Below are 11,835 nucleotides of genomic sequence, written 5' to 3' on the forward strand. Positions count from 1 at the left end.
CAGCAATAAAAAGTGTGTAAAAAGTTAGGCTGTTCATTATGTCCCTGTGAAGGTCTGGGGTAGAATAGGTCTTTAGCAACCCACGCATAAGGGCAACTTTGCTTGTCATAAAAGGCAACTAACAGGATCGGGTTGTCAGACTCGCTGACTTGGTTGATGCATGTCATCGTATCCAAATTGCGTAGATCGATGCTCATAATGTCAATCACTGAATTGTCTGGTCCAATTATTTACAAACCGACATCATATAGCTGGAATATTGCTGAGTGCAGCGTTAAACAACAAACAAACAATATGAATTTTGTTTTAAGTTCCTGCTGCAAAATTTTAAATTTACCCTTGTGCTTTTATGCTATTTAATAACTAATGAGTGGGTGTGTGAGTTTGGTTTTACAGCGTTTTAACAGTATTCCAGTTATATCACGCCGTGCCACTTTGGTGAAACCCACGAGCCCGGGTATGGTGCTGACAAACCTAGAAACATAATTGGGGCGAATGAATAACTAATGAATAGTTTAACTTTATCATCAAAGATTTCTGTCCCGTCTTATGTATTTGATGTTTCTGTGTTTCAGATGTGCCGATTTGGCGCTAGGTTTAACGGAAGTGGGTGCCATGCATTTTCTCGCCGTGCTGACTATGTACGAGCAGCTTTCCTTAGTGCTCTGGAGCGCCACCTACATCCTCCGCCTCACAAGTGAGTACACCTGGGCAGGGGTAACCATGACGATATCAACCTTGTGCGCGGAACACTGGCCAATCATATTGATAATGTGATGTGAAGCGCATGATGTTGACAATTAGGAGATAAACAAACTGTGTTTTCATTGTAGAGCTAGGTTACCTGTAGATTTAACCCCGCTAAATTGAATTGGGAACCGAATGCGCAGCGTGAGGTTTCAAATATTAAATATCAAATTTAGCTAACATGAGGTGGGCATCCCTAAAGAAAACAAAGCAAGCTTTGCAAGGCTTTCGCTCTTCGTTGCACGTCACCATTATGACGTCATATTGCTCATTGTCACAGTCATATATATCGAAAAGCGCCAAAATTCAACGCTATCTGTTTTCTCCAAAACGTAAATACATTCCCACTTTAGATTTCTATCGTGTTTTTCTGCATGAAATGTATTGGCACACATCCTTTAAATATTGTAGTGACCGCATCTGTGCGTTTTTTAACCTGTAATTGTAGATATAATTGTTTAACTATGCCTACGGACAATGACTGAAAAAAGTACTATTCTATGAATATTAGCTTCCGCGGTGAAGCGGCCGTCAAACCAGCTGTTTCAATCAGAGCGGGTTTATTGTGATTTAATAGCCTCTGATTGACCAATCAGAATCAAGTAAATTCCAAATTCATGATAGAATAATCATTTGATTGAAAGTAAGTCTTCTAATATGTACTTGTAGTGATTAATTTATTACATGTGGTACTAGCGATGGGTACTGGATTTTTTTAGTTGAATGCTTATGTACACCCCATCACATTTAGTCTCAAAAGAAGACCTTTCTGTCTGACCAGTCTTTTGGTAGAGCATCTGCCCGGAGAGCAGAAGGTCTGGGTTTGATCCCAGGCCACATACCAGAAGACGTTAAGGATGGTACTTACCCCGTCTGGTGCTCAACATTAAGGGGCTAAAACAATTACTGGTCGGCATGGTATTTCAGTGAGCTAGCACTTATATATCAGCATCAGTCTTAACTAGTACAAGCAGACACACACACATGCACACACACATGCACACACACATGCATGCACGTTGCAATGTAAGTGCAATAATCTTGAACGCGATATTAAACGCCATTTCACCTCAACTCACCATTTTGTCTGAAAAAATCCTGTACACTCGTATGACATATTCCGGGATTAGGTAGTCAGACTGGCTAACCTGGTTAGCATGTTAATGCATCCCAGTTGCGTAGATTGATGCTCATGTTGTCAATCACCGGACTGTTAGGATCAGACTCAAATATTTACAGATCATCTTCATGTAGCTGGACTATGGCTGAGTATGGCATTAAACAACAAACTTGACAAGATGTTTTTATGTCATAGTTAGGTTCTGTTGTTTATAACTTTCACTTTTCTTTCAGGAAACTGTGCGTCGAGTCCAACTTGCCAAAGGAACCCCTTCTGGTCACAAATTCCAAAGATCCGTATGAATTCAACATGGACGATGTCAGTGGAGGTTCTCACAACTTCATCGGAGTGATTAACTCTGCCAACAAAAGTGCTTCAAAACCAAAATCAAAGTCCTCTTCCTCATCAGCTGTTTCATCATCATCAAGTAGCAATCGGACTTCTAAATCTCCTCGGGACTCTGCAGGCTCTCGGAGTCCCGGGTCCTCGTCTGGATCTGTAGTGAACGCTAACCCTGCTAAACGGAAACGAAGCAGTGGCAGTCAGGGTGGGAGTGGTGGTCTGTCATCAGTGACGGCTTCTGTCAATCCAAACCCAGCTATATCCAATGTCATTGGCACTATGGCAGCCCTCAACACTCACACAAACCCAATAACAGCCATTGCCATTCCAAACCTCGGTGGTGCCACTATCGGCCATTTCAATCCAACATTGACAAATAAACAGAACCAAGTGCCCAAGAATAATATAAATATCAAAGATTTTAATCTAGTATTAACTGGAATTGATTCTCTCAACGGCCAGTATATTGCAAGTGCCCAGTTAGCTGACCTGACCACTCATCAACAGGTCGTAACAACGGACGATAAAAACACAGTTCGCAGGAGTCGGACAATCAGTGGCAATGCTAAGACCACCAGTGGTGCCAAACTTACAAATAACCTGGATACATTAAAGACTTTACACAATAACAGTGTTATAATGTCCCCGAATGCTGTTCTGGTGGATGGGTTGCAGGGTGCAGTGTTAGCGCCAGTCAACCTGACGACGCTAGGCAACTCCAGCATGGCCACATCTCAGGCTAGTCCTTCCACAGCTCCCAGTCCCATGTTCAGAACAGTAAGTTGAGACTTATTCTTTATTCAATCTCATTAAAATCAGATTTGATTGGTCGGATGAAAGGTCATTCTGACGTGAGCCAAAATGGAATGTCCTCAGATCTTTGTTTAGCGGCAGCAAGAACTTAGATCTGATTTTAATGAGATTGTTCTTTTAACTAGTATTACTGTATTTGACGTAATAAGCGCCACGGCGATATTTGTTAATATATTGGCTAGTGAACTATTGCTATTATCACCCCTTTCAATTGATCAATGTACACAAAACTTATATATTCGTGTATAATATGTGTGTTATATGCATGCTTAATTATGGGAAGTTAAATTCTGGAAAAATATATCTGTCGTATATAAACATTTCAGGCTGTCAGATCTTTCAACTCAGTTGTTTTTCACCAAAATAATATTCTGATACGAGCCCCGTACTTCTAATTTTGAGAGCCCATCAGGGCATGGATCATGGACTGTTGATATGTGCGATAGTTGCCACCCAAGCATGTCTGTTAGCACAGAAATGTCGTCTTGAAAGGGCAAGAGTGAAAACTAGACTTCATATAGCCTAGTGGATTCCCTTGCTTCAGGAAAATGGCTGAACACTGTATCACCCCCATAGATATAGAATACTAAACCAGCTCCTGTGTAATACCAATTTTATGAAACTTGTGAATAGTTTGTTTGATAGGCATTACTTAGAAGTTGACGGATGACAAGATAGACACAATTTTTATGGATAACAACCAGTATTAAAGAAGTTAAATCTATAAAAATTGTGTCTATTTTGTGAATAGTTGTGGTATCTGACGAGCGAAATTATTGTAATTTTCCCTTGTGTGGCTCTAGAAGAACCAATCTTTCAACATCTACTTGAGGTGTATGTGTCATTTTGTTATCCTCCTGGTTTGAAAAACGGGGATATAGCGATCAGCACGTCCGTCAATCTGTCAACCATCCATTTTCCGTTTCCAGAGTAGAGCTCCAAAACCGTTAATTTTTTTCTTGTTGAATCTTTCTATATAGATCAGTCTTGTGGGGAACTGGTGCCTTTTGATGATTTGGGATTTTTATTCTTTTTATTTTGTTTTCATTGTTTTTCATGATGAAGATGAGTTGTTTTTTGTTTCCGGAGCAGAACTCCAAAACTCCATGACTCTTGTAACTTTTTTATATTATTTTCAAAAGCCTGAGCAATGACAATAACTGTGCAATTGTTGATCTACATGCCAAAGGTTTCTCATTGGTCAGCATCTCTATTTATGGATTCTTTCCTACTTATTGCCATGATAGGTTTAGAACATGGGCAAGTGAACCAAATTAAGTCTGCAGTAATGATGGGAATGGAATGACCACGAATGACTGCAGGGTTTATTGAGGCTACAGGGGAAACAAGCAGGATGTGGTAGAGTCTATTAAGATACATTTGGAAAAATGTCGGTCATTTCCTGGACAGGACACATGCCAGGACACATGCCAGTATGAGAGAGTCAAGCAGTGGCAACACAATTTCTAATTTCAAAAAGTAAACAATTTGATCTGCTCATTCAAAATTCAAGGGGGGCACAGGTGGCCCAGTCGTCTAAGGTGTCGCGATTTGTGTGCAGAGTTGCGTCCCTTGGGCATGCCCTAAACCTATGACTGTTGGTTCAAATCCCGGTTTGCCACGATTATGTTTCTAGGTTTGTCAGCACCATACCCGTGCTCGTGGGTTTCACCGAAGTGGTAAACGTCTTAGACCTACATCACTTCGGGCTTTCCTCCCACATTAAGCTGACACGCCGTGATATAACTGGAATACTGTTAAAAGCGGTGTTAAACCCAACTCACTCACTCAAAATACAGGTAAGCAACATCAATTAACGACTTTAAATCCTTCCCAGAAAAACCTACAAGAAAAAATTAGCAAAGTAAAAGAAAAATATCTTGTTATAAACAGCTACAAATTACGAAAACATTGGTGCTTTGACTACATATATAATTCACCAACACACGACATTTACTGTTGCATTCTGTGTTATGTATTGATTCTGGAGTGTAAGTTCAACACTGGAAGTGATGTAGCACACTACCAGTAGATTTGTCTTTATGTTTATGAGATAAACATTATTAGTTTTCCAATTTGCAGGTATTGCTGGGTATTTGATGTGCAGAAAATTTATTTGAAACTGACATTTTTCGCCAGAGGTTTCAAATGGTATCGAGTACTCATTAGCCATGATGACATCCACTTATCTGAAACCATATTATGTTATTGACAATTTAAAAAAACCAGCTGTTATAATTTTCTGTAGCATTTTCTCTGCATGAACTTGTAAAGTGGAAATAGTCACTGTGGTGATACCAAGATACCATGACAACAGAACCACCTGGATCACAGAATGTGGAGAAAAACAGCTAAATTGAAGTTTTGTGGTAAATTTTGATCAAGCTTCATATATAATTAATTCAGATTTCTGTATCCATGGTATTCTTTTGCCAACATGAAGAGATTAACAGAGAAAAGGTGATGGAGAGTGTTCATTTAAAAATGTTGTCTCTTTCAGGATGCACTTAGCCCCCACGTGTCACTTGCCTCACCTCTTCCAAACGGCATTGTCAGCTCGCCGTCAGGTAAGCGTAAGTGTATTTTCGTGTTTGTTTTTTATTTCTGTCTTTAAAGTCTTGTCTTTGTGCAGTGTGAAGTGACCATTGACATTTTAACTGTGATTGTGTTTTTTCAGTATGTGCAGTACATATAGAATACTAAACGAGCTCCTGTGTAATACCAATTTTATGAAACGAGTGAAAGGTGTGGTATCTGACGAGCGAAAGCATACTAAATAAAATTGTGTAGTGATCTTGGCCTACATCCTCAGAGGTTAAAAGCAGTGATACAAAAAAATTATAAGAATTGACTTTCACTTTGTGTGCGTTCATAGCGTATGAACCTTCATAGAGTGAGGGCCAAACAGTGTAGTAATGTCATTGTAAGCTTCGACGTTCTTACGGTTTGATTGGACCCTATTTATGACCGTGTTAGCAATATGTGGGAGGTTAATTGTTTTTCACTTCCTGATTGGATTTTGGTTATTTTGAATTTAGATGAATACAAGTATTCCATGTGAATTAAAAATGAAATTAAAAGTTACCATTAGGGCTAGGGATTAGTTACTAGTAGCCTGTAATTCTGTATTGCAATATGTTGCAAAGAGAGGGGAGACATTGTGTTTTGGCTCGGTACTCATAGGCGGTCCCATCCTATTCCAAACTTCAAAAACCATTAATTATATTTCAACAAAAAATTGGCACATGCAGTGCTCATCAGCTTAACTGGTGCCTTTTGCTATTTTGAAATATTTAATCAATTTTATTTTATTATGTTTCATGGAAACAATTAGGACTTAATTTCAAACAACTCTAGGCTTTGTTTCGAAGCCATAACTCTCAAACTCATGAATATTTTTGAATGAAGCTATACATGTGCAATAACCACATGTTCAACTATTGCCTTTTCATATTTTACTATTTTTAATTGTTTTTGCTTTCTTGTGTTTCCATGGAAACAATTTGCAAACGCATTTGCAGTAACAACTTGTACTAATGTATAAAAAAAAAAGGAGTGGAAAGAGTATGTTTTGGAGGAAAACCACATTCTTGTTCTGAAAAATGCATCACACAAACTAGACTACCTGATATTGCTCCATGCTGCATATGTTCAATTTTAGCCCACTATAATTGTAAACCTCCATTAACCTGAACCTCACATCCTTTCTTTTCAGATAAGTCCGGGACTAGTCATCGACACACAGCCAGCCTGAAACAGGGACATAATAAAGTCATGAATCTGTCTCCCGGGCTGCTTCAAGCCAACCCAGGTCAGCTGGGAACACAGCTGTGCACAAGTCAAACTCTCACAGCTGCACAGCTGGCCCAGCTTCAAGTCAAACCCGGCATGCTCAATATGAAGGGCATGACTGGCAAGATCACCATGCAACCCATGTCGGTGATCATGAATCCCGCTCTAGCCGGCCAGCAGGGACCCCAACACACATTGCTTGTGACAACCAGCGCGGAGGACGGCACAGCAAAACAGCCGGAACTACACTTACAACAGATATCAAATTCCCCATCGAATGTGATCTCATAGCACTGACAAGTTAGGAGTTCAGCTTGCAGTTAAAGTCAATACTCACCGGGAGAATTCTGGTGCCAACTACTGTTAGGAGATGTCTTATGCATTTCTTACAAAGGACTGAGAAACCTTTACTCCATTGTGATTGGATTATGAGCATACATAAACTTGATAAGGTAGTCTGGGTAAAGTATTCTTTGTATTTTACATGTTTGATTTATGTAGTTGCTAAGATATTTACAGTTAGTGCTCCAAGAAGATCGTACTGATGTTGAATTGTCAAAGGGAGATAAATCTGTCTTAATAACCTTTCACTTTAAATTGACTAACTAGGGCTTTAAGACGTTTAACTCTAAAGAATATTTGTTTTTATCTGAGTTTGGGAATCCACTGCAACTCACTGTGGAGAGTTGTATCCCTTAGTCATGTCAGGATCTGCTGACCAAGGGTTTGAATCCCAGATTCGACCTTATGTTATGATCCTCGGTCTGTCTACCAAACTGAAAAAGGTCTGTGACCTGCTCCCCCTGGGCACTCCCCCCACATTTAGCTGATATGCTGTGATATAGCAAATACTGTTCAAAGCCTTGAACCCAACTAAATCACTCTGGTCTCAGTAGCATCTTAATTGGCAATACTTCAAAATTGTTCGATGAAACTCTATTTAATAATAATGTCAGAATTATTTATCGTTACTTTAGGGTCAAGTATTTCCTTGATTCTTAGCTTAGAGGAAAGTATTGTAAGACAAGTTATGTGTTGAATATATCCCATTGCTGCATTTCAGCCTCTCTAGTCTGCTGATAATATCTATTCATATTTGAAAGGAAAACAACTTGCTGTGCAGAGTTATGTCCCTTAGGTGTGACAGAACTCAGATACGCCCTGATGATGTTTCTAGGTTTGTAAGACATGCATCACTCCTACCCACAACAAGCTGACACACCATGGTATAACTGAAATACTGTTCAAAGCAGTGTTATTCCAAGCTCAATCACTCACTCGTGTCTGAAAAGCTACAATAAGTGTCTAATTATTGAATGACAACGAATCCTGATTTGTACAGTTTGATAGACATGTTGTTTTACTTTTGAATGGAGTAGTATCCTGACACTCGTCTATAGTTACTTACTACAGTCAGCCTTCAGAACATATCTCATATCAGGGTTTGTTTGCATATCATAAATGCATACACATCTATGCATTTTTTTTTAATAAAATATGAATTATTAATCATTTCATTTCAAATTTAGAAATTGTCTTGTCAGATATTTCATTTCCATAATGGATCTGTGGTCATCTTACTGGTATCAAATTTCTGTTCAGTCAGTTGACTATATTTTTTGTTAGGTGATTGTATTTTGTATGGGGAAATAGGCTAAAAATGAACACCAGCATATTTTAATATTTGCATCATTACAAGCTGTGCTATAGCCCAACCAATATTCATAATGGTTGAGGCTTCCACTGTACTGGTAAAACTTTGTAAGGTTTTCCTGTGCAGGTCGTCAAGAGGTCTACTGACAAGAACGACTTAGTTTTTCCTGCTGTTTTTCAACGTGACAGGAATATTACTACACATAAGGCTTAAAAAATAAAAGAATTGGTTCTCAGGCAATGACCTTTGAAAATATGGTGCGGACGGACGATGGTCTATTGGGGTTTTTGGGAGGGGGTTGTTCAAACTAGTATGTAACCAAATAAACAGTTGTGTACCCATCAACCTGGGAAAGGGCCTCCCTACTTAAACAAGCATACAAACTCCTTTTGCCACCATGACCATAACACGAGATGTGCAGTAAAGGGAAGTAACTAGTGCTATATTGGATCGCATCGTTTTTAAGTATTAGGATTTTTTAATTTTTTTTTTTAAAATGTAAATAAAAACAAAACGTGCTGCAGACTTTACGATGATGTGAGTGGTGCCTGGGAACCAAGACTATTTTGTTTTTCTGCCTAATCCGAATGATACCAACAAGTGATATTCAAACCTGTTGTCAAATTCAAACTAGATATCTAGCATAAGAAGTTAACTTCAATCCCAACTAGAAACATGTCTATTTATGTGCAGTAAGAATGCCCCTTCCCATTGAGTGGGACAGAATGACCATGGATAGTGTTAACGAACATTTAGAAACTGAGCTGGACTCCTGATGGTGTGGATGGTGTGTGCATGTGGTAGTGTGAAATCTGTGATATTGGTGCTGTAAGGGATAGGAGCTTACATTTCAGGGTCCCTGGGATTAAACCCTGAGGTGTGTGCTCGTCCGAAATAAAGGACCTTTGTGATGATGAATGTTGAGCATATGTTGAAGCAAGTGCTTGGAGACCTGTGCTCCAAAGTGCTGAGAGATCTGAAAGTGAATGAGCGGAAAGCAAAGTGCTTATCACTGCTGGGAAGTCTTGTGAAAAAGATGACACGCAGTAGGCGAAGAGATTTTGGAGATGTATTTATGAGCAGAAGGCAAAGCTTTTAGTGACAAACATTCACAGCCAGCCGTGGATATTGGTGTTTGTGTTGAGCTGAGGCCACAGTGTGTAGAAGGGACTGTAAAGGGTGTGCTCAGCAGTGCTGGTAGATCCAGTATCATAAGCTGAAAGAACTACAGCTCAGCGCGATTCCTTCTCACATGGTGCAGAATAAATCTGTGAGATTCTGATGATCATCGACCATTCAGTCAAGTTAGAGACTTCCCCAAGAGACAACCACAACTGCTGCCCACTTCAAAGAGTCTTTTCCGAAAGTTCCAGTGACAGAAGCTGTCACAAAGTGAGCTATTCAGGAGCAATCATCTGACAGCCTACTGAAAACTTGATCAACTCTGTTCTACCCAGCTCCAGGACACTCCTGACTATCTACTGATAAACAAATCAGAAGGCTGGTCAGTTCCATGTGACGACTATCTATCCAGGTTGGGCAGTACCAGTGTGAGTTTGATGCCAAGTGATATTCCTATTGCTGTAAGCAGTTCCGCACTCTATGATGTGCAGTTGCAACTGTCCTATACAAGATTTGTTAAAGCACCTGTTGCTGAAAGAATGTCCATCCTGCATGAATTTATCAAAAATCTTCTAGAAGCCAAAGCTGGTATTAATTAAGAACACAGTATTATGTAAAAGTTTAATCTCCACCAAAGCGTTAATTGGATCTAAGAAGTCTCTTGTCAATTTACCAAGGTAAATTAGTCTTTCAGCATCAGGCATTACCGTTTTCGACGTAAGAAGCGCCCACGGCAATATTTGCTAATATATTGGCTAGTGAAGAATCCCAGTTGGCACCCTTCCGATTGATCAATGTACACAAGATTTATTTATCCGTGTATAATACCCACTCGTGTGTTATATGCGCCCTTAATTACGGGCAATTAAATTCTGAAAAAATATATCTGTCATGTATAATAAACACAGACTTTTCTTTTGTATCATTACAGGCTGTCAGCATAAACTATGAAATTTACGATCTTTCAACTCTTTCACAAAAATTATATTCAAATAAGAGCCCTATTTCTGATTTTGAAAGCGCCCTGGGCACTTATTACGTCGAATACGGTATCTCCAAATATACAAGCCAGACAAACCATGTTTTGATACAAAGAGATTTGTACAGGTGGTTGTCATGCTCACTGTTGATTGCTGGTCCAGTCCTGTGACAAGAATCTACAGTTCCAAGACAATATGTGTGCTAGTGGTCTCATGACCAACTTGTAGATGATGTGATCGGTGTTTGTTGTCTAGTGATCACATGAAATATTTGTCATTATGTCATAATGATATTATTTTCTATTACCTGTTGACATGGTATTTGAGCTGTGACTTTTCAAAAAGTGCCATCATTCTTTGAGGCCTTTATACCTGATCAAATGTCGCAGGTGTGCGACTGGTAATACCCACAATGCCTAGTGCCACGGAGGCAACAGAAGAAGCTGATGCAATCTCCATTTCATACTAAGTTATTACATTGCTGCCAGTGGCAGCCTGATTGATTGATTGATGGACAGGGCTGGCAGGTGTGATTGACGCCGTAGATGTGTACAAATTGACGGTGAATGAATAGCCAGCCAGTGCTCAGTTGGTGATAAATAAGTTCTGTTTCAGGGATAATATGGATCATAGATATGCATTGTCATGATACTGCATAGCAAATTGTACGAATCTTGTTTATAAATATTGCTTTTCTACATTACCATGTTGTACATTTTGATGATGATGATGATGATAATAATGATGATGATAATATGCTATTTGGTTGAAATAATGAAAAATCTCACATATAACAAACTAATGAAATAAATTTACATCTTCATAAACATGAAAGGAATGTTTGTGTTATTGTATAGCAAGCGGGTGGGTATCACAGAGGATGAGGAGGTTGTAAGTCCTAAACATTTCAACATTGGCTCTCCCACACCAACTGCCGTTGCTGAACAGTGCCTTCTTCAGCAACAACACATACCTGTGGGAATTCAAGGGCAGTTAGGGGGCAAGGCAGCCCAGTTGTCGAAGGCACCGCAATTTGCTGTGCAGAGTTGCATCTTTTGGGCATGTCAGAAACCTAGGATTATGGTTTTTAATCCCAGTTCGTCCCTGATTATGTTTCTAGGACTGTGCACACCATACCTAAGCCTGTGGGTTTCACCAGAGTGGTATACGTGAGACCTGCATCACTTCAGGCTTTCCTCCCACATTGAGCTGACACTGTGATACAACTGAATTACTGTTGAAAGTGGTGTTAAACCCAACTCACT

The 11,835-nt window shown here is 39.4% G+C and overlaps 1 protein-coding gene across 1 annotated transcript in view; it reads left to right on the forward strand.

Annotated features, from left to right (window-relative positions):
• Window positions 1-11,337, forward strand: part of LOC139445199 (ataxin-7-like protein 1) — a 38,577-nt gene extending 27,240 nt beyond the window's left edge. Inside the window, exons 8-11 of the mRNA XM_071226329.1 lie at window positions 576-697; window positions 2,101-2,986; window positions 5,523-5,595; window positions 6,738-11,337. Of these exons, the coding sequence (XP_071082430.1) occupies window positions 576-697; window positions 2,101-2,986; window positions 5,523-5,595; window positions 6,738-7,105 (1,449 nt within the window). The 3' untranslated portion in view covers window positions 7,106-11,337. The remainder of the gene's footprint in view (window positions 1-575; window positions 698-2,100; window positions 2,987-5,522; window positions 5,596-6,737) is intronic.
• Window positions 11,338-11,835: the final 498 nt, after the last annotated feature.

This window comes from Haliotis cracherodii, unplaced genomic scaffold (genome assembly GCF_022045235.1).
Source record: "Haliotis cracherodii isolate W230 unplaced genomic scaffold, xgHalCrac1.p SCAF_6, whole genome shotgun sequence".
NCBI lineage: Eukaryota > Metazoa > Mollusca > Gastropoda > Lepetellida > Haliotidae > Haliotis > Haliotis cracherodii.